Source organism: Cottoperca gobio, chromosome 2, assembly GCF_900634415.1.
Source record: "Cottoperca gobio chromosome 2, fCotGob3.1, whole genome shotgun sequence".
NCBI lineage: Eukaryota > Metazoa > Chordata > Actinopteri > Perciformes > Bovichtidae > Cottoperca > Cottoperca gobio.
In genome coordinates this window covers 505,000-527,693 of record NC_041356.1, presented here as the reverse complement: position 1 = coordinate 527,693, position 22,694 = coordinate 505,000, and the positions used below count along the sequence as shown (strand labels likewise).

At 42.7% G+C, this 22,694-nt stretch overlaps 2 protein-coding genes across 7 annotated transcripts; both read right to left on the bottom strand.

The window, feature by feature from the left end:
• Window positions 1-155: 155 nt before the first annotated feature.
• On the bottom strand, window positions 156-6,254 carry ccdc14 (coiled-coil domain containing 14). Of its 5 annotated transcripts, none has more exons than XM_029449076.1 (12): window positions 6,147-6,254; window positions 5,649-5,704; window positions 5,496-5,568; window positions 5,306-5,378; window positions 4,937-5,017; window positions 4,678-4,731; window positions 4,090-4,587; window positions 2,584-2,716; window positions 1,907-1,992; window positions 1,657-1,800; window positions 947-1,049; window positions 156-798 (listed from the first exon to the last, which is right to left on the bottom strand). In XM_029449076.1, exons 1-12 carry the CDS (start codon window positions 6,168-6,170, stop codon window positions 297-299), a joined length of 1,827 nt encoding a protein of 608 aa, XP_029304936.1. In that variant the 5' UTR covers window positions 6,171-6,254; the 3' UTR covers window positions 156-296. The 5 variants fall into 5 exon arrangements, with proteins under 5 accessions (XP_029304936.1, XP_029304947.1, XP_029304952.1 ...); XM_029449087.1 differs by having other exon boundaries at window positions 4,684-4,731; XM_029449092.1 differs by lacking the exon at window positions 4,678-4,731.
• Window positions 6,255-9,027: 2,773 nt separating this feature from the next.
• Window positions 9,028-21,773, bottom strand: ddx4 (DEAD (Asp-Glu-Ala-Asp) box polypeptide 4). 2 transcript variants are annotated; one of them, XM_029446376.1, is made up of 21 exons: window positions 21,612-21,773; window positions 20,834-20,864; window positions 20,657-20,690; window positions 20,398-20,445; window positions 20,269-20,304; window positions 19,699-19,743; window positions 19,579-19,605; window positions 19,372-19,428; window positions 13,411-13,446; window positions 13,289-13,324; window positions 13,157-13,201; window positions 12,912-13,054; window positions 12,206-12,358; window positions 11,975-12,129; window positions 11,683-11,812; window positions 11,422-11,588; window positions 11,195-11,340; window positions 10,813-10,912; window positions 10,466-10,736; window positions 9,633-9,740; window positions 9,028-9,460 (listed from the first exon to the last, which is right to left on the bottom strand). In XM_029446376.1, exons 2-21 carry the CDS (start codon window positions 20,852-20,854, stop codon window positions 9,383-9,385), a joined length of 1,836 nt encoding a protein of 611 aa, XP_029302236.1. In that variant the 5' UTR covers window positions 20,855-20,864; window positions 21,612-21,773; the 3' UTR covers window positions 9,028-9,382. The 2 variants fall into 2 exon arrangements, with proteins under 2 accessions (XP_029302236.1, XP_029302244.1); XM_029446384.1 differs by lacking the exon at window positions 21,612-21,773 and adding an exon at window positions 21,021-21,505 and having other exon boundaries at window positions 9,383-9,460.
• Window positions 21,774-22,694: the final 921 nt, after the last annotated feature.

Sequence of the window (22,694 nt, the reverse complement as noted above, 5' to 3'; positions counted from 1 at the left end):
TTTTGTTTTGGCACTTTGAGCCCCACAAGCCGAGTCATCTAGTTCTCCAAATCTGTCTAGATTGACAAATAGCACGACAGGTAAAATATGTATTTTGGATTTTGGGGTGAACTGTCCCTTTAAGGCAAACATTAACTTAAAGTAATGCCAGCAAATACAAAATAGAAAATGCTTTATTTCCAATATATCATCTATTAAAAAAAAATATTTAAATGCCAAAATACAGATTAAAATACTACACGTATATGCATAACAACATGTTTCATAAAAATATTAAATGTGTAAAGCTGAGCTGATCACCTCCCCAGATCCAGTTGAATCGTCTTCTGCAGACTGGCTATGCTGGCATCCAGAGCTGCCAGGCCGTCTCTGAACGCCGCCTCGTCTCTGGTGTCAAAAGTGGAGCCTGACCTTGTACTCCAATCAGAACACACAGATTCCACGTCGCACTGGGACAGCCGCCTCCCACATGACTGGGCATCATCCAAACTATGCGATTGGTCAGGACAAGCGTTTTGGCGACGGGCAGGTTTGTCACTCCGCTGAGATCTGACATCCGGATGTGATGATGCGTCTCTCGGGTTCTTCTGCTCACGCACGTCTCCTTGTCTCTCTGTAGACACACACACATGCTCAATGTGTGTTGGCTCCAGCTGACCCAGAGACATGAGGAACTGGGTGATGCGGTCAGTGGGGGGCTCCCCTGGATCCTGTCTGTGCTCCGGGTCAACATGGGGTTTAGTTGTCAGAGTGTCAACAGCTGGAGGACAGTTGGATGAATCCTGACTCTGAAGAATCCTGAAACACACAGAGGAGACATTGGACAGGGCTTGTGCTACACTCACATTTCCTCTATGGAGGGAACTTTCAGCACTAATGTTCAGACACACACACACACACACACACACACACACACACACACAGACAGAGCTATACACACACACACCTGTTACAGTTTCCTATCTCTTCCAGTCGCTGCAGGGCGAGAGAAGCCAAATCACTTTTCTGCCGCTCACTGTCCAGCAGCCTGCTTCTAGTGGCCTCCAAGTCTACAAACACACACACAAATAACTTCACTAACACACTCACATTACAATAACCACACCAATGTCTTCACCATCGCCCTTACATGAATATGCAGACCCTTGCTGAATCCTAATCCTGGCAAAAGACCAGTCTGCTCTGATTGGCTTGTGAGAAAAACATGGCGCACCTTTATAAAAAGGTAGTTCTGAAGCCATGGTGGAGGTATTTAGACGGAGGGCGGTATATTCTAATGAGCCTGCATGTGACACAGGAAGGGGAGTGTCTTGTTGAGTCACATGTTTTCACAGAAAACTGACGGATGATGGAAGAAGATTGAGTCAGATAAAAACTTTTCCCTAAATATTGACTTTTGGGATCACAGAGTGTGAAACAAGCAGCAACACTGGAGTCCAATTCTACAAAGAGTATAATACTAATAATATTAGTGCAGCCTCGTCTTTATCTCACACTGTGCACAAATACCAGCTTTAAACACAATGAATGGTCATGCTGCGCAGCATTCAAATGTTGATTAAGAATTAGCATGTGAACGTTATGAATGGAGCTTTGAACTATTGGGGACAAAGCTGTATGATCACACAGTAGATGGCAGGTGTCATGGAGTCTGACCTGCTCTGATCAGTGTATTCTCTGCCTCTCTGTCTGTCAGCTGGCTCTGTGTGTCCTGAAGGGCTTCCCGTACTTCTGTGAGCTCATCCTGGAGTTCCTGCAGCCGGGACTGAGCGCTATGAAGCTCCTCCTGCAGATTCAACACTAGAGAGACACAGGAGTCAAACTATTCACAGCCCTTTAGTCCTCACACACACACACAGAGCCACACACACAGAGAGCAACATAAACACACACACACAGGGTTTACCTTCAGAGTTACCGAGGGTCTCCATGCTCTGTTGCCGCTCTGCTTTCTCCCTCTCCTTCAACTGCTGGTTAAGAATCCTCACACGCCTGACACACACACACACACACACACACACACACACACACACACACACACACACACACACACACACACACACACACACACACACACACACACACACACACACACACACACACACACACACACACACACACACACACACACACACACACACACACACACACACACACACACACACCACACACACACACACACACACACACACACACACACACACACACACACACACACACACACACACACACTTGTAAAGCTCATTGAGGCAAATTTCAAACCAATTTTTCCCCCCACAAATTTAAATAAACATTAACATGAATCAAACATATTGTAGCGGACAGATAAGTGGAGGAAGAAGCCTTACTTTCAGTATTCATTGAACAGCTTCGTATTGAATGCACAATAACAGGGTAGCTGTGTGTATACATGGCACTGGGCCCAGTTTAATATAAAACACACTTTTCTACAATATATATAGTAGAGGGTCCCTGCTCCATCTCTCCATCAGTTTGGGGGTCCTTGGCCTGAAAAACATTGAAGACCCCTGGTCTATATGATTAAAATGGACGCACTCGCACTCGCACTCTGAGCGGAGGTACCTGCGGAGCTGAGAGTTGTGGCTGTGTAGTGATGGTGGGTCCGGTGCAGTCGTGATGTTTGGACCACCAACATCCGTCCGTGGTGAAGACACGGTCTGCTCCAGCTGACAGAGCAGCCTCTCTGCTACACTGCCTGCACACAAACACACACATTTAAACTTCTGGTCTCCACACTGTATTATCTAGGGCAGGAAATACACTCAACAAAATAAAAGCAGTGACAAAACATTAAATATTCCTGCATTAATCCTGCGAACACCACAATCCTCCGGTGGGTTTAAAGGGTACGTTTTCTTTTTTTAAATTACACCATTTATCTGTAAAAACTGAAATTGTTGACGGTTTTTCAAGTTTCTTCTAACAAATCAAGTGTATTCTTCTCGTCTCAGCGCAACCGACAACCGAGAACACACAGCAACATTTCAGTAAACAGCTGTTCACCTGCAAGAACTTGTGTCTTTGCTGTTATAACTGTGTTATAAAGACATTTACTTCTAGCCAGGACTCTGCCGGTTCCATAGAAGTGCAGGACATATTGCAGTGAAAAACAAGGCCGCAGTGAAGAACATGTGACAGGAAACTGCTGAACACTCCACACTGGAGGTCGCACATGTCACAGTATGTACAGTGCCCATAGATTCTGTACTGACAGACAGAGACCGACAGACAGACAGAGACAGACAGAGACAGACAGAGACCGACAGACAGAGACAGACAGAGACCGACAGAGACCGACAGAGACCGACAGAGACCGACAGAGACCGACAGAGACCGACAGAGACAGACAGAGACAGACAGAGACAGACAGACAGACACAGACAGAGACCGACAGAGACAGACAGAGACCGACAGAGACCGACAGAGACCGACAGAGACCGACAGAGACCGACAGAGACAGACAGAGACAGACAGAGACAGACAGAGACAGACAGACAGACACAGACAGAGACCGACAGAGACAGACAGAGACCGACAGAGACAGACAGAGACAGACAGAGACAGACAGAGACAGACAGACAGAGACAGACAGACAGAGACAGACAGACAGAGACAGAAGACAGACAGAGACAGACAGACAGAGACAGACAGAGAGACAGACAGAGACAGACAGAGACAGACAGACAGACAGAGACAGACAGACAGAGACAGACAGACAGAGACAGACAGAGACAGACAGACAGAGACAGACAGACAGAGACAGACAGAGACAGACAGAGACAGACAGACAGAGACAGAGACCGACAGAGACAGACAGAGACAGACAGACAGAGACAGACAGACAGAGACAGACAGAGACAGACAGAGACAGACAGACAGAGACAGAGACCGACAGAGACAGACAGAGACAGACAGACAGAGACAGACAGACAGAGACAGACAGACAGAGACAGAGACCGACAGAGACAGACAGAGACAGACAGAGACAGACAGAGACAGACAGACAGAAACAGACAGACAGAGACAGTGACCGACAGAGACAGACAGAGACAGACAGAGACAGGTTACCTCGTCCAGCAATCAGAGCCTTGAGTTCTCCAAGCAGACACTGAACCGTCTTCACTTTCTCTTGCGTCTCTGCACTGCCATCCTCCTCGCTCTGTGTGTCCTGAGGAACTTCAGCGCTCTGTCCAGGCTCCAGCTGCATGCTTGACATCTTCAAGGTACAGGTGTGTACGTGCGAGTGTGTGTGTCTGACAGCTGTGTGCACGACACTGCTTTGGGTATTGATGTCTCTCACGGGAACAAACTCGTCCTCTTCTCCATCACACTCGGACACACAGTGTGCGTGTGGAACTTCAGCAGCAGCCTGACATTCAGTCTGAGGGAGAAGCAGCTGGCCTGAGGGAGAGATGGAGGGCTGGGGTGGAGGGGTGGTGGGGCGGAGGTGCTGCAGCAGGTTGGGAGGTTGTGTCTGAAGTGGATGGAGCTTCTGTGGCGAGAGGGCAGCGGCAGCAGCAGACTGACGAGTTGTTCTTGCAGGTGTTCTGCCTGCTCCACGCTGCACTGAGGTGGAGATCGGGGGAAGACGTAGCAACATTAGGAAGGTGCAATAGCTTTCCGAGACATCACCACTAATATTTGAGCTGCAGCTACCTTCACCTGTAAGATGTTCTGCTGTGCTCCCCTTGTCCCACAGCCTCTGCCTCACTTTTAATGCACACATACAAGATTGAAAGCAGGAAGTCAGCGAGCTGTTGTAGAGCACAACACCAGATGTCACTGTGCTGCAGAGTGTGAAGAAGCAGAGCTTCATCGCTAGTGTTCGAAATGTGATGGAAATAAGTGTCGTCATCCTCGACAGCTCGTCGTTGTCAGGGTCAACTAAAGTGAACTAAACCACACACACACCTACCTGTGTTGTTGATGGGCTTCTTCCTCAGTGAGGTAGATGGTCTTGATTTAGCTGCTCCACCCTTCACTGCTCTGGGAGGAGCTGACACACACACACACACACACACACACACACACACACACACACACACACACACACACACACACACACACACACACACACACACACACACACACACACACACACACACACACACACACACACACACACACACACACAAGAGAGAGAGAGAAAAGGAGCAGATATTTTGGATAGTTGATTAAAGGATTGTGAGAACAGTGTGATGTCTTTTCTCTCATTGTTTTGAGCCTTACTTGTAACAAACCATTGGCTGCTATATTAATGGACATGTATAGAAAGTCATCTGACCTGCCTTCTCAGCTTGAAGGATGCCACCGAGCAAGGCAGCACATCTGTCCAGACCCTGATGGAGAGAAGTGACCTGGGGACAGAACACAGCTGGCAGTATCACTAACACATTCACTGATATGGCACTTTATATCCATAACGGCTCCTTGTAAACATCCATCATGAAAATAAATGCAGTTCACTTCACTACCTGCTCTTCAGAGTCTGTGGAGTACAGGGAGTAGGCTGGCTCAGTGCAGGCTGCCGGTCCTGGATGAGTCCCTCTAACAACACAAGTTAGAGGAGCACAGCACATCATAAATAAGAAATATAAAGTAAAAGAAGGTGAATAAAGGCTACTCACCGTCTCCTGGACAGCTGCACTTTGACCCCTCCTGTCAGCCTCCCTGATGTCACCACCTGCCAGTCACAAGTTTATTTTCAAACAACTGAACCCTGAAGCCTCTGGACATTCTTAAAACCTGCCTGTGAGTCAGTTGTGTCCACATGACGGTTACCTGCCAACACTGGACACTAAGAACCACTGGTGCTGTGGCATGAAAACACTTCTAGTTAGAAACACATTTTGTATTAGTTACCCTGCAGCCTGGATTGACACACGATAAAGTTCTCACATCCCAAAATGTCTGCAAAGAAATCTACTACTTGAGCAGCATCTACACTGCTGGTATATATTATATACTATCGTTCATTTCGACATGTTGACTGCAGAATGGAAGTGTTAGAGCAGGTGAGCCCTGTGGGAAGTGTAGTCGTGTGTCCACACAGACAGCAGCAGCTCTAACAACAACACTAACCGCTACTTAGCTTGTGTATTAGCTTCGACTTTAGTCGGTCTTACCTTGACTTGAGCGGTTCCTTTCATGGTGAACTAGCGACTGCACTGTGCTGTCAAGGGTTAAGAACTTTTAGCTGTTTTGTCCATGTACGGGACATGTAATGCTTCCGGTTGAAGCACAAGTTTGAAACAGTAGGGGACCAATGAAAACGACACGAGCAGCGACACGCCTACAGAGGGCGTTGCTATGGAAACACCAGCAAGTAGTTCATACTTTAGTAATAACACTGTAAAAATACTTTGTGACAATGCATTTACAAGTTTATTTCTCTTAATAAGTAGGAGAGTGTGAGCAGACTGCAGTCCACACATGTCCTGACGCTTTGCTGACAACTTTCCCCTTGTGCATTACCTGTGCCCTGTTCAAACAGCCCAATGAGCCACACTGTTGCACTGGGTGACAAGTTCCTTCATTACCATTAACACACACATTGTAGTATATTTTGAACCCCAAATACTCACTGGAGCAGGGGTCGGGAACCTATGGCTCTTTCGATTACATTACAGTTCATTTAGCTGATGCTTTTGTCCAAAGCCACGTACAAAAAGTGCAAACAATCATGGAGATACAACTCCGAACAGCAAGAATGACTTCGATGACACAAAATGGCTCGCAGACAATTTTGAGCTGACATTTTTAGTAATCAAGTAATATATAAATAATTATACTATTTTAAAGTAAAACTTTTAGCAGTGGATTTTTTTTTGTTCTCCCCTCTCCTTTCCTCCGCTGTCTCTGACTGTAGGTGTGTTCACACACGTGTGCAAAACTGTGCAAAGCAAGCAGCCAGGGGTGTCAAACTCAATCACAGAGAGAGCCAGCATTAAAAACTGGGACTACGTCGAGGGCCAAACACAGTCCACATTTATTGAACAGGATACACATCTTGGATAAAGTGCAACAAGATATGGAACATATTTAAGTCAACTGCAAACAGATTGCTGAGCAGTTCAATTAAAATATCTGAGCTGCAAAGTCGGCAAATGCTCTCAGTTGATCAGCAGAATGCGGTCGGGAACACAGCGGTGGAGATGTTTGTCAGTGTTTGGAAACACGTAGTGACCAAAGTTTCCTTCTGCATCAGAGTCTCCCACAGGCAGCTCGGCATCATACATGTCCGTGATCACACGGCCCTGAAGTTGCAGGTTTAACAGTGAGATGCTTCGTTATGCATCGTCCTAGAGATCTGTAGAGTATTCCCTTTGCTTTCCAAATACGGGCAATTTCCTTTAGCAACTCGAAAAATCAGCACTTTCCCTCGACTCAGCCATTGCACCGCCATGTTCAGAATGCATCTCCTCAGGAAAATAATTTAATTGGCTCTTATAAAGTTTCCTGTCTGTGTTCCATCTCCAGAGCTTTACAACACAGCACTTCCTAGTGTATGATGCAGTGATACACTGTCAGCTGCATCTTCTCCCGCATCCTCACCAAGAATCTGCTCTTTTCGCATCGCAGGCGCTCCATCTGTCGTCAGTCTCGTCAGTTTGGGGCACTTTCATTTCTCACACATTTAGATACTTCCTCAAATATGTCTCTTCCCGTAGTTGTGCCATGCATTGATTTAATTACCAAAACCGGCGGGCCAGTTATGATAGACATATATTTTCTCGCGGGCCGGATATCATTACCTTGAGTTTGACACACTGAAACGCGCACATTAATGAGATAAACATAAGCATTTAGTTTATTTAATAAAAGAGAACCTGTTCAATGAAACACTTATACTATTAGTACTCGGAGACGTGTTATACTGAAAAAAATGCACGCATAAAGTTGCATTCAATTTGATTAAATACATGGCTCTAGGAAATACATTCTAAAAAAAAGTTGGCTTTTATGGCTCTCCCAGCCAAAAAGGTTCCCGACCCCTGCACTAGAACATGGATTAATCCGCTCCTGAAAATAGTCCCCAAACAAATGTAATATATCCTTCCTTGTTTGATAAAAATCACAATGATCGGCTGTTTTAGGAAATAATGAGCTTTCTCTAATGAAACTATATATTTATGAGGAGTTTAAGTTTTACATCTTCAGTAAGAATCAATGGGCTGAGAGGCAGGAAGTCAGAAAATAGAGAAAGACACCACATTGTTGGTTTGTCTTTTATGATATTGGTTAAAGCATAGAAGTGGCTTATACTTTAAACACGGTAGGATATATTAGTATTGGCCACCTTTCTTTAACTGCAACCACAAATATTTTTGTAAATTAAACTGGACACCTTTGTAATATCAAACAAGATGACTCTACAAACGTATCTTGTTTCTACAATGAAATCCCATTAATGAAGTAAGGCAGGTGTTGAGGTTTATCTCCGCAATTCAAACAAATTAGCTACTAAGTACTTGGTTTGTTTTCTGTAAACGATAAAAATATAATACATTTGGTATACTTAATTAAATTAAAAGTGGCAATACATAACATACAAGACTTGACTTATTGTTTCGCCAACTCACAATATTAACAGAAATGTACTTCAGCTGAGTCAGTCAGCAGCAGCTGGTGAAATGCATATATAATAATTATATCAATCATTAATAAAGTTAGGGTTCTTCTAAACCGGGTACAATATATTTGTGGTCATTACTCCAATTTAATTTCTAAATGTTTCGACAACGGAGCTTCAGGTGCCATCAGACTGCAGAGCAACAGCATTCAGATTGTTCATATTGTTTTACTTCTATTCTGGCACTAGATGAATACTTCTTCAGTCACCATCTCGTGCTGCTGCAACACCTGACTTTCCCCTCAGGGGTTTAATAAAACGTTCATCTTATTCAGCATCTTTCTACAATCAGAAGAAATCAATCCATCCATCCATCCATCAACACTCAGTCCATTTAAACACTTATTTATAAAATGTACATAATAAATGTAGGCTTTGCTTTGAACAAATATTTATTTATTGGTTCTTTATCAGAGCAAGGAACAAAATATAGTTGGAATATGACATCCCTAAGTTTTGAATGTCTGAGCCATTGTTTCTTATTAACTATGTTAAACGCCCATATTTTAAAAATAAAAAAGTATCCACAATATGTCAGTGAACTCTGTTAAGTTGCCACATCATACAAAATAACTGGCTTCCCGCTTAACATTTTTAAACATTTGGTCCAACAAATCTGATTTTTTTTTTCTTCCTTCAAACAAAAACACTTGATAAACTAAAACAAGCTGAACACCTGAAAAGAAAATAACTCCGGTCAATGCTGTGTGGGAGTGTTGCTCTAATAGTCTATTCCCATTCTTCTTCATCTGCAGTCTGAGGAACAGCCGGCTGGCTACTCGTACTGTTGTCATGGAAAGATCCTCCCTGAGGACACATAAGAAGACAGCAGACACAGCGTCCCTCAGTGGCTACAGCATGAGGACAGAGGACACAGCGAGAGGAGACCGTAGACAGTGCCAGTACGGACAGCTAAACTGAAAAAACATTCCAAAGAAAAAAGCCACAAATGACTCAACAGAAAATTCAATGCATTTACCTTCCTGGAGTCTGTGGCGGCAAAGCTCTTCCTCGGGGGGTTGAAGCCTGCGGCTCCAGAGCAGCTGAACGCCGACTCTTCCAACCATGAGGGCACTTCCTGCTGGGCCTGCCAGTCAACATATGGAACCAATGAAGGCAGACACTGACTGTGCTTTAAGTCCCTCCTAGTTATGCATAATTCTTGTACTGTAAAGCAGCAGTCCCCAACCTTTTTTGAGCCACGGACCGGTTTCACGTAAGACAATATTTTCACGGACCGGCCTTCAAAGTGTATAAAGATAAATATGACGAAATAAAATGATACGATCGGCATAAAAACAAATATAAAGTGCATTAAAAAAAAACTCACCATTACGCTCAATTAGTGGGAGCCCTGAGCTTGTGTCTCTGCAACAAGCCGGTCCAATATAGGGGTATAAATTCTCATAAAGCCTCATTTGCGAGCCTGTGTATTATGCAGAGCGGCGCATGAGAATCACCTGTAGCGTAGTTTTTTTAAGTATCACGTGACAGACGAGCGTCTTGACCTATGGTCTTGACATGCGTCAAGAAACACAGACTGATGTATCTGATGATTTTTCTAAATTAAAACCTCTTTCAAAATAAAATATTTTCTCTTCATTCTTTCTGTGCAGCCAAGTACCAAATGACCCAGGTACCGGTGGTTGGGGACCACTGCTGTAAATGACTTTGAATATAAATTTGATAGGATACCTGCTGAACATAACTTAATACAGATACTGAAACAATACTGAACCATCAGGAAAAGTAATGGAACAATAGATGTCACAGGTTTTCCTCATGTCTTTCTGGAGAAGACAGCCCTCTTACCTTGGACAGGACTGTGAGGAGAGAGCGGGACAATTGGCCATCAGCATCAGGGTCATAGAACGAAACCGCCCTCCCAATGTTACCACAGCGGCCAGTTCTCCCAATACGGTGGACATATTCGTCAATGTTGTGGGGGAGGTCAAAGTTGACCACATGATTTACATCTGGAATATCCAGACCACGCGCAGCTACAGAGGTTGCCACCAGGACTGGACATTTGCCAGAGCGGAAGTCCGCCAGAGCCTGCTCTCTCTCCTGCTGCTCACGATCACTGCCAGACACCACAAGACATTATCATCTGCATTAAAACTAAAGAGGAAATATAGATTCCTGGACACATCACTTACCCATGAATGCTGGTAGTCCGAACCTTCTCCTGGCACAAGTAAGTGGCAATGAAATCGGCTTGTCTCTTGGTCTCCACAAAAACCAGGGTGCGTTCCGTTCCTGCAACCAACACCAGTCATCAGAGTGCGGTTCTTTAACGCTACATAATGCAATGCAGCAATGCCAACATACAACTACAGCCATAATCCCTTTAGTTTCTAAAATACAATATACGAGTCTGTTGCAAGCAATACTGTAAACATTATTTTCAGCATCAAAAAACAGTCTGGTCTCAGCTGATTGGATTTGAACTATTCTGACAAATATTCATTAAATAATAAATTCAGGTTTTCAGAATATTGGCAACAAAGACGCTGTTAACACCACTATGAAAACCTTTACCAGTAGTCTGGAGGAGGTCAAGGAGCTTTTCCCTCTTAGCGAACTTGGTGACTTGGACAAACGTCTGCTCCACATCACTGCAGGCTCCGCCCACCACACCCACAGCCAAGAACAAATAGTCCGTCTTGAGGAAGTCGGCCGCCATCCTGTAAAAACAAAACACTTCCAATTTCATACAAGCTAAGCTGACTTATAGAGTAAAATATGTGCTTGAGCAAGGAGCAGACCTCTGAATGTCCTCAGGGTAGGTGGCACTGAACATCAAAGTCTGGCGGTTCTCTTTTGATGGTATTCCAGGGGAGGCCACCAAGCGGCGCATGTCAGGCTCAAAACCCATATCCAACATCCGGTCAGCCTCATCCAGCACCAAGTACCGCAGCTTACTACACCCAACCTGGAGCACACACAACATTCAGTTACAGCCTTCAACTTAAGACTACAACTTTGATGTAAAAATTAAATGATTAAAAATGTCTGAATTGGTTTACCTTTCCTCTTCCAATCATATCCAACAGTCTCCCTGGTGTTCCACATAGCACATTGCACCCTCTTAAGATGTCTCTTATTTGGTGTCCAGTGCTGACTCCACCATAAACCACAACTGGACGCACACATGTCCTACAACAGTCAGGGGACTCAAGATTAGAAGCCAGGAGAATGTGCATAAAGCTGCACATGGCATCTTTAATGTGTGGGTGTATTTAACATCTTGCTGGATGTGTAATTAAGGGATTCAATGATAAAAAATAATGATATTTGTCAAAGTCAGTCTAAACATACCCAAAGGCAAACTTCCTGGCCTCCTGGTAAATCTGGTGGATGAGCTCCCTGGTTGGAGCCACAATGATGGCTTCAGGCTCCTGCAGCTCACTGAAGGAGCTGGCTGCCACACCGTCTGCCATCAGCTGCTGCAGAATAGGGAGTAGGAACGCAGCCTAGAGGGGGGAAGACTCATTAATAATCATTCCACACGCACACTTGTAAGTCAAATGTTTTATTCTCTTATCTCACCGTTTTACCAGATCCAGTCTGGGCACAGGCCATGAGATCTCTGCCAGCAGTGATGATCGGGATGCCGTGCTTCTGCACAGGGGTTGGCTTCACATAACCAGTCTTGCTGACATTTCTCCTCAGGGACTCACACAATGCCGCCTCTTCAAAAGTCTAAAAAGGAAAAAAGGATTGAATTGTCGAATCAATCACTTAAACAACAGACACACCAGCTTCAAGGGACAGTTCGTATGTTTCCATAAGGTTGTTCCCAGTTACACTTTACAGATTTTATTGTTAGAGAAATTCCAGTGGGCTGGCCGCTTATTTGGGACCTAACAGTTTGTCAAATTGCGTTATAAGAGTCCAGAGAGGAGAATTAGGAATCCAGTCTTATTCTGTTGCAGATGATTCAAATTTGTAAACTTCTGCACCATCAGCTCAGTGACATCTCTCCATCGACAGAAGTCATTGAACTATCCCCTTAAAGCCACAAACTTCCTGCAAGACATTTGCATTTTAACCATTCAAATGCCAGACAGCTTACCATTGACTGCAGGTTACAATTATTTTTATCCATCAACAGGTCAAATAATCAAGTCTATAAAATTCCCTGGACATTACCACTTAGCAAAGCATCTTTAATTGACCATTTTGTATTGCAAACCAGCTACTACAAATAGACCAGCAACTAACTCATGAATGAACTTATTAAAGCAGTTTTTACCATGATAGCATGTGGTGGGTTGATTCCACTGACATCCACCATGATGTCATCATACTTGTCAAAGTTGATGCCTTTCTCATAGTGGGCAAAAATGGATTCTTCATCTTCAGGGAGTGTTGGGGGAATATATGTGACCTTGGGTCCTGGGGTCACAAAATAAATTATTTATGCGGTGCAGGAGTCAAACGAGCTTAAATCATATTGCAGGACTGAACAAATTCACTTTGAACAGTTCATGAACTTACTTTCACCTTCACTTTCACCTTTTCTTTGTGGATCTTTATCTTCCCCTGTATCAGATACAGACAGTCACATCAGTGAAAAGTTTCAAATCCCAACTGAATGCTTAAATAAGTTCATTAAAAAACTATTACAACCTTGAGCAAAGACCTCCTCATCTTTCCCACGGTAGCCTGCAATGAAACAAGACATGCTGGACATTTGCTGACATGAAAAAAAATGGCATTTAAATTTTTTTTTTAAGAGTTTGCTTATTTACCTCCTCCGAAGTCTCCTCTGGCACCCTGGTCACCACCTTCAATATAGCATCAACCATTAATCATTTAACACCTAAGCCTAAAAAGCCTCAACATGTTCACCTGGACTTTTTGCTTATTCTGACTAAAAAGGTCAGAAAATGTCCTGTGAGTAAGCGCTTTTGCCCATTTTCCAACAATACCTGGAACTTTCCATATCTAGCAGTCATTTACAATTTATTGCATGTTATGAGAGTGTAATAACAGTTTAAAATGAAGAGAAACACAAAAGCGGAATTTGAGTTTAGTGGTTTATTGAACAAAAAACACAGCAATTGTACATGAAGAGATTTAACATGTTACATGTGAAGTTTGAAATGTATACAACTATTTCCAGTAAAGGTTTTGAGTCCTTTACTTTTACATCTGCAAAAACAGGCCATAAAATGGAAAATATGTCCAGGTGTTTTTCCCCACACAGGGTAATTCTCTCCTCTCCGAGTGTCCCTTCACATGCAGAGGTCTTGGTGGTACTGCCAATGACTGTTCCTGTTGCTCCTGTTTTCTCTGGGTCACATATGAAGATTAGATCAAATGGCCATGAACTGTCCTGTACAGTCTGGGGACATGACAGTCGCAGGGAATGACACAGGACTTGTCTCTGTTCTTGTCTTGTTAGACCTCAGTGCTGCTTTCGACACTGTTGATCATGACATTCTACTACAGAGACTAGAACATTGTGTTGGCATAAAAGGAACCGCACTAAGCTGGTTCAAGTCCTATTTATCTGAGCGATCTCAATTTGTATGTGTTAACGATAAATCCTCCATGACAGCCAAAGTCAGTCTTGGAGTTCCGCAGGGTTCTGTGCTTGAACCGATTCTATTCACCTTATATATGCTTCCTTTGGGCAATATTATAAGGAACCACTCTATAAACTTTCATTGTTATGCGGATGATACCCAATTATATCCATCAATTAAACCAGATGAAACCAATCAATTGGCTAAACTTCAAGCATGCCTTAAGGACATAAAAACTTGGATGTCTAGCAACTTTTTGATGTTAAACACAGACAAAACTGAAGTTATTATACTTGGCCCTAAACGCCTCTGAAACGCATTTTCTAATGACATAGAAGCTCTGGATGGCATTAATTTGGCCTCCAGCACCACTGTAAGGAATCTTGGCGTCATCTTTGATCAAGATCTGTCGTTTAACTCCCACATAAAACAAATCTCAAGGACTGCCTTCTTTCATCTACGTAACATTGCAAAAATAAGACACATCCTGTCTCAAAATGATGCAGAAAAACTAGTCCATGCATTTGTTACTTCAAGGCTGGATTACTGCAACTCATTGTTATCAGGTTGTCCCAAAAAGTCGCTTAAGACTCTTCAGTTGATCCAAAATGCAGCGGCACATGTATTGACTAGAACAAGGAAACGGGATCATATTACTCCTGTATTAGCTGCTCTGCACTGGCTCCCGGTAAAATACAGAATAGAATTCAAAATCCTTCTCCTGACTTACAAATCAATTAATGGTCAGGCTCCAGCATATCTTAAAGAGCTCATAGTACCTTATAAACCAACTAGAGCATTACGCTCCCAGACTGCAGGGTTACTTGTGGTTCCTAGAGTCTCTAAGAGTACAATGGGAGCCAGAGCCTTCAGCTATCAAGCTCCTCTCCAGTGGAACCAGCTTCCAGTTTGTGTTCGGGAGGCAGACACACTCTCCACATTTAAGAGCAGGCTAAAGACTTTCCTTTTTGATAAAGCTTATAGTTAGGGCTGGCTCAGGTTTGCCCTGGATCAGCCCCTAGTTATGCTGCTATAGGCTTAGACTGCCGGGGGACACCTCCCTGCTCTCTTCCTTCTCTCTCTTCTTCTCCCTCTCTATCTGTATGCATTTATGTAAATGTATGTTACTAACTCACCATCCGGGGTATCATCCCCGGAGTGTCTGTCTCTCATGTGGCAGGTTGCCACTGATAAAGTTTACGTCAGGATCATGAATCGTGACAGCGCCTGCTGACCTGGTCCTGCTGGACACCGGGAAGCCTTATTGACATTTTCCTGGATTCATCCAAACTTTCTATTTCTTTTTTTTCCAACACAACATAATTTCTGTCAAATGTTGTATTTGTACTATGTTGTTTATCCTGTACACACGACATCTATTGCACATCTGTCCATCCTGGGAGAGGGATCCCTCCTCAGTCTCTCCCTGAGGTTTCTTCCATTTTTCCCCCTTTAATTTTGGGGTTTCTTTTAGGAAGTTTTTCCTTGTGCGATGCGAGGGTCTAAGGACAGAGGTTGTCGTAACCTGTACAGTCTGTAAAGCACACTGAGACAAATGTATAATTTGTGATATTGGGCTATACAAATAAATTTGATTTGACACATGGAAAATGGTTTGCTTACACCAAAAGTTGCTCATCTTTCTGCAGGTCCAAAACTGACATGCCTGTGGACTTCTTCATTTCTTTAGGAGTAATTTCAGTCCAGATTAACTTTCTCCCTCTCTCCAGGCTTTTGGCAGCATTCTTGTTTGTGTATTCAGAGAGGAGTTTGAAAACTGCAGCATCAAAGTGGGAATAAATGTCACCTGGTGCTGGGTTTCTCATATCGAGAGGGGGTTGGACACCTGGGGTGGTTGATGGACTCCATCATCGGGCTCTACCTCAGTCTGTTATCTTGTGGTGTGGGGCTTCTGTGTCTGACAGCATCACCAGATCATCCAGCATCCCCACAACTCCCTCTACAGCAGGGGTCTCAAACTCAATTTACCTGGGGGCCGCTGGAGGTAGAGTCTGGGTAAGGCTTGGCCGCATCAAATATTCCACAAAAATGGGTTTCTATTATTCCAAAAAAAAAAAAAAAGAGAACTGATCCAATCTTCTCAATCTTTAATAATAACAGTTCAGAACATGAACGGTTCTTCAGAACATGCTTCTCTAACCTACTCCTTCCTGCCAGAGACCTGGCAGCGTTTCCTCTTACACAGCTGAGCCACATTTGGCTTGAGGGAGGAAGCCATTGAGACCCTCAGTATGGCTTGAAGATGTTCATCAGTAAGTTTGGACCTGTACTTTGACTTATTAAAGTTCATGGTGGAGAAGAGCTTTTCACACAGATATGTGCTCCCAAAAAGGCACATGGTCTGCTTGAACATCCTGGGAAGGTGGGGGGGGGCAATTCTCTCAAATTGTCCAAGCTTGTCTGCTTTTCCACTCCCCTCGAACTTGGCTTTGAGTTCAGAATTGCACTGCAGGTCAATGAGCTCCATTTGAAGCACAGGAGGGGCATCATGCACATCGAAGGAGAAGGAGTCAGCAAAAATTTGAAATTGGCTCAGTGTGTCTTGAAGTCTGCAAACCTGTGATCAAATTCCTCCTGTAGCTTTACAATGGCATCAGCATACTTCTCACCACTGAATGGTGTGCCCACATCCAGGAGTGCCTTGCATGCTGGGAAATGGCAGAGGTTTGTCTGAGAGAGAGAGCTGTCATAGGCAGCACTGACAAGCTGCCCCTGGCCTAGTAATTTTTTGTTCAGTACATTCAGCTCCTGTGTGATGTCAACAAGAAAAGCCAAGTCCATGAGCCATTTGGGATCACTTAGCACAGGAACAGCCATCCCATCCTTCTCCATGAAGGCTTTCACTTCTGCTCTCAACTCAAAAAACCTCTTCAAGACGTTTCTCCTATTGAGCCAACGTACCTCTGTGAAGTAGAGCACATCCTCATATGCTGACTATTTCCTCCAAAAAGGCGCGGAACTGGCGGTGCTTTAAGCCCCTGGATCTGATATGGTTGATGCATTTCACAACAACAGACATCACTGTCAAACTTCAGGCATTTGCTGCAAAGGACCTGCTGATGGATAATGCAGTGCAGAGCAATGGCCTCATCCACACCCTCATCTCCCAGTTTTCTTTGAACAAGTGCCACCAGTCCATTTCTCCTCCCTGTCATTGATGGCGCTCCGTCGGTTGTTATTCCAGCAAACCTCCTCCATGGTAAACCGGTCTTTGAATGGCTTTTCCGCCTTAGCAATCATCTCACTCACCATGTAGCTAGCTTCAACTGCCGCATCACTCTCCTTGCTTGCTTTCTTGAAAAAAATCTTGTTGTCAGACATGTTTTAAGATTGGCGACCCGGTCCTCTCTCTCATCTCCCTGGTATTTTGCATACTCCTCAGCATGTCTAGTTGAGTAATGACATCTGATGTTGTATTCCTTGTGCACAGCAACTTTCTCTGTGCATATAAGACACGTTGGGATGCCCATGTGCTCAACAAAAAAAATATTCCGTCTCCCACTTTTCCTGAAATTGTCTGTGCTCGTCGCCAACCTCTCTCTTCACGGCAGGTTTTGAGAGATACTGGCTGGGTGACAAAAAACAACAACATTGCTGTCACAAGCCTGAGCTATGGTAGCCTATAAGTGATTAAAACAAATATAAAACGCCCAAGGCAACGACTCGGCAATAAGGTGCGTGAGAACGTATGGGCCGCATTAACACTGAACTTTGATGTCAAGTAGGGGGCCACAAAATATCTTCCAGCGGGACGCGAGTCTGAGACCCCTGCTCTACAGGCCTGAATGTGATCTCTGGTGACACCTCCTCATCTCCACCTCCAGCCTGCCCACAGCCTCTGCTAGGACGCAGGCTACTTGAAGAAGACGCTCACATTTACACATAAACTACAATTACACACCTAGTAAATCCTTGGTACACTGTTCTAAACAAGTCACCACGCAATACAAGTGTTGACTTGCATACCGTCTTGCTTCCATTTGAATTAAATCCGCTGTTTTCCAGCTCTATTTCTCCGCAGTGTTGTCTGTCTCTCCAGCACTGTGTGTGTATTCGCTCAGAACAAAGGCGTTGTTTCACGGGCTTCCGGGAGGGCTGTAAGTGAAGTTACCGTAATGATCGATATATGCTGTAAAGCGCAGAGTCTCAGCTTTCAGAAACGTTGAAAGTTTTTCGATTGCGCAAACTATGACATAATTACAGTAATCCAAAATTTTGCTTGCAAAATGTCGTCGACGACACATTCAGTGTTAAAGGGTTAATAATCTGCTAATCACATTTCAAACTAAGAGTGGATTACTTATTTATAGGGCTGTCAAATTAGTGCGTTAATTTCGATCAATTAATCACAGAAGAAATAACGCAACTAAAAAATTAACACAGACTAATCGCACTCTTAGATGCCCCTTGACGTCACCAACGCGGCCACAGCAGCCTCGTCAACATGATGAAGCGGATGAGAAAACGTTACTTGGCCCAGTGAATGGAAAGTTTACATTAATAAACTCCCGTATGCAACTGTTGATGCTCCATTCTGTGAGATTCCTGCAGCAAAGAATGATCGAACCATCGGAGATCTTACAGCTGAAATATCACCTCAACGCAAAGCACATAGCAGCTAGCTCAGGGCTAGCTAGCACCGCCGCTGATGCTGCTAAAGTGTGCGACCCGTCTCGTCATACATCTCGATCAGGCATTCAGGCGCAGAATGAGTCCGTCTACGTGAGAAACATTAACTCCATCAGGAAATGTATTGCAAGGGACTGCAGGTGGCAGAGGACAGGGGGCTAACGGAGGCTTTACACATGGCGTCAAATCATATTTAATCAATTTAAAGATATTGTTTATTGTGCAATGAAAGATGTTATGCCAGATATTAATTGCACTTCATTTCAAATTGATGTGTTGTTTAAGATAATTGTAGCATATAAGATATTGGAGAAATAGTATTGAAATAAAAGACATGTTGACCTTCCAAATCCATTTGAATATTTTGAAATGGTTCTCACAGAATATGCGATTAATTAATCACAAAGCATGTAATTAGATTCGTTTTATTTTATTGCTTGACAGCCCTACTTATTTAGCTTACTTACTTACTTACTTTACTTCAAGCTAAAAATATCTTGTTTCCTACAACATGACTAAAACAACAAGTACCTGATCTGAAGCCTCCTCTGCTGCCTCTTCCTCCTCCTCTGCTTCCTCCCATGAACCCTGTTCAGGGCACAACATGTTGAAATACACTCATATACAGTCAATTACAAAACTATTGCTTAGTGAAAAATTACAACTTCCAATTAAAAAGTTAGAAACCCGTTTATGTGCATGTATGTAGGTGGGAGGGGCTAATAAAAAAAAGCCTACCATTTTCACACACTCCATCATCGCCTCCTATAAAATCAAAATAGTTGATCAGCTGATGTCTTCAGGTCAGTCGCATTCAAAATAGACCTGCAGCCTCAGAACCAAACGTGAAAACATTACCATCCAATTCACTGCGATCCGTCCCGTCAAAGCCTCTGCCGCGCCCTGACAGAATAAACATGACGTTAGGACACATCTGAAAACTAATCTGCCAATACGTATTAGCTCTTCATATTGTTCAGAAAGCTTAATGGGCAACTTCATGATACAATCATCTAGAGCAGGGGTGCCCAAAAGGTCGATCACGAGTGTAGTGCAAGTAGATCGCGCACCGTTAAAAAATATGTATATATATCTATATCTATATATAAATATATATGAAGTTCAACTTCTTCCCATCTGAGTTGTAGTTTAAATTCCATACTACAACACACATACCTACTGGTTTCGATTGGCTTTAGGTGCCCAGTGATGTTATTCATGCAACTACTACCAACATTTCTATAAGTTGTATGCTTATCTATTGATCATTTAATTATTCTTTGGTCTAAAATGTCTCGCATCACAAGTTATTAAGACAAAAGTGATGTGATATTGTTACTTATTTTAACATTTAAGTATGCTAGATATTTAGTTACTTAATTTATAATAATTTCACTACATGATAAATATAATAAAATGCAGGGGAACCTGAGAATGAGGTTTTAAATCCTCTGCCTGCACGACCTGTGGAGAAACAGAAAAACATTCTTCATTAAAATCCTCTAATTGATCATTTTAATGCAGAGATGGTAATGGTTCATCCTTCTCGACACTTACCCCTTCCAAATTTGCTAAGGTCATTGTTCCAGGAGTCGCCGTGTGTGCCTATAGGTGTTCATGTCCAATAATGAATCTTAACATAAATATTTAACTAATTATTGGTACACTTTATTTGCAATTAAGAGAGGTGATTTTAGCCGGGTTTTTTTTTTAAAACAGGACAGTTCATTTTACATGTTAAAGAGTGGATATACTAGCACTCAAATGTAGTGGCAAATAATTATCAGTGAGTAATTGCATAGAGCAGTAAACATACCTTCACTTGCAGGGCTGGTTAGTGCAGTAGTTTCCTGTAAAGAGGAGTAATTAAAATAAGGTATCCTAAACCTCAGTCTATTTATTATATTTATTTATCTGGCTCAAAGGCTGGAAAGACACCACTGGACATAATTAGCAAATGACTCATTTTAGTTTGGACAGTAAACTAGCTTACCATTCCTTCCCAGTCGTCCATTATGGTTCACCTAAAAAATCCAAACACAAAGTTGACATTCAGCATTTGACTACGTTAACTAATAACGTTACAAATGGTGAGATAGCTTAATTATTTGCATGAATTGCATCCATGGGTTAATACAAATATAACATTTAAATGTAACGATAATTGTGTGTAAACTAAACTTCTTCACGAGGTAAAGATGGGCACAGCACGTAGTCCGACCAGGTGAATTATGAAACGTTATCCACGGAGCAACTGTTAAGCTAACTTTTAGCTAAAATGCCAGACTTAAATGGTGGACGAACATCCCAACGTAAGGTCCAATATATCCGTACTATACGCGTTGGGTTATACTTGAAACACAAACCCTTAACGACAAACTTTATCAAGGTCAACTCCGAGCTAAAACAATTTCCTTGTGTAACGCATTCCTTTGATAGCGAGTGCAAAAAATGATATTTCGCATCTTTTAGCCAATGCTGATAAATAGCTGATGTTTCGTCGTGGCGGCACTGTCCAACAAAAGACGCAAATAAGATATGTATTAAAGAATAGCAGTTGGTAAAACGATGTGACCTAACGTTGAGTTTGACGGTTACGGCCACGTGCGACAATCGACGCTAGTCCGCATTAGCATGGTGTGGCGCTAGCTAAAGTCAGCGAACTCCGCATAAATAACACAGAATAAAGTTTTGACTAAACAGCTTTCTGTTCCCTAAAATGTTTTACCAACTGAGCGGTAATAAAACATAGTGCACTTCTATTACCATACCTTTAAAATGCTTCTCAGGGGGAATATGATGGTTATCTCCCTCGTGGCGTGGATCCGCTCAGTCAGGTCCCTGCTCCGTCAAGTACGAGGGTCGTGTGCAAAGTGTGAAAGTGCACATCAGCTGCACATGACCAGCTAATTACGGTTGCCAGTTCTGCTGCTTTCCCGCCCAGCTACACTATTTTGATGATGAGTTTATATGAAATAAATATAATAAACTGTGAGGTTTAGGAGTCTTTTTCTGTAAATTGTGCCCGCTAAAGAAGATGATTCTATTGTTGGTATCAGTGGTAAACGAGTTACTTTGTTGTGCAGGTGATGGAGAAAGTGTTGTTGCCTTACTGCCCTCTTTTTGAGTGGTTTACAATTTCTTCCATTCTTAATTTCCATTGGTAGATGTATTCATTCAGTCCCGTTCTCCTACTACCTTCACTATCCACGAGGCTATACACAGTGTTGGGAAGGTTACTTTAGAAAGGTCACAGATTATTAACTAGCCTGTTAAAAATGTAATATGAAATGTAGCTATTTGAATTACCTCATCAAATAGCCTAATGCAACTTATTATATTTAGTTACTTTTTTATTACTTTTCTAACACATGTTTTAAACTGCGTAAAAAGCTGAAAAGTCCTAAACACAAACCTCAGTAGCCTACTCAACACTGATTACTATCAAATGTGAAATAAAAGTTCTTAAATATAACTTTTTTTAAAGATTGGAACAGAGCAACATAATTAATGTTACAGGCTTTTCTACATATACACTTTTTACCAAAAACAATTATTCAAACAAAACCCGTTTGTAATCACCAACATTTAGATTAGTACAGTAACTGTAACAAATTACTATGACATTAATTTTGTAATTCAATTATTTTTCACCCTTAATTAATTTTACAGACTATATGCCCATAAACAAATAAACAAATGTCAACTTTATGACAAGTTTGTCAAAACCTCAAACCCTGTGGTTATTGAATCATTTCATACATTTATGGAAACTTTTATCTTGCATATTATATTCTTTTTATAGATCAGCATTTTTATTTACTTATTTATTATTAACTCCAAATATACCGCGG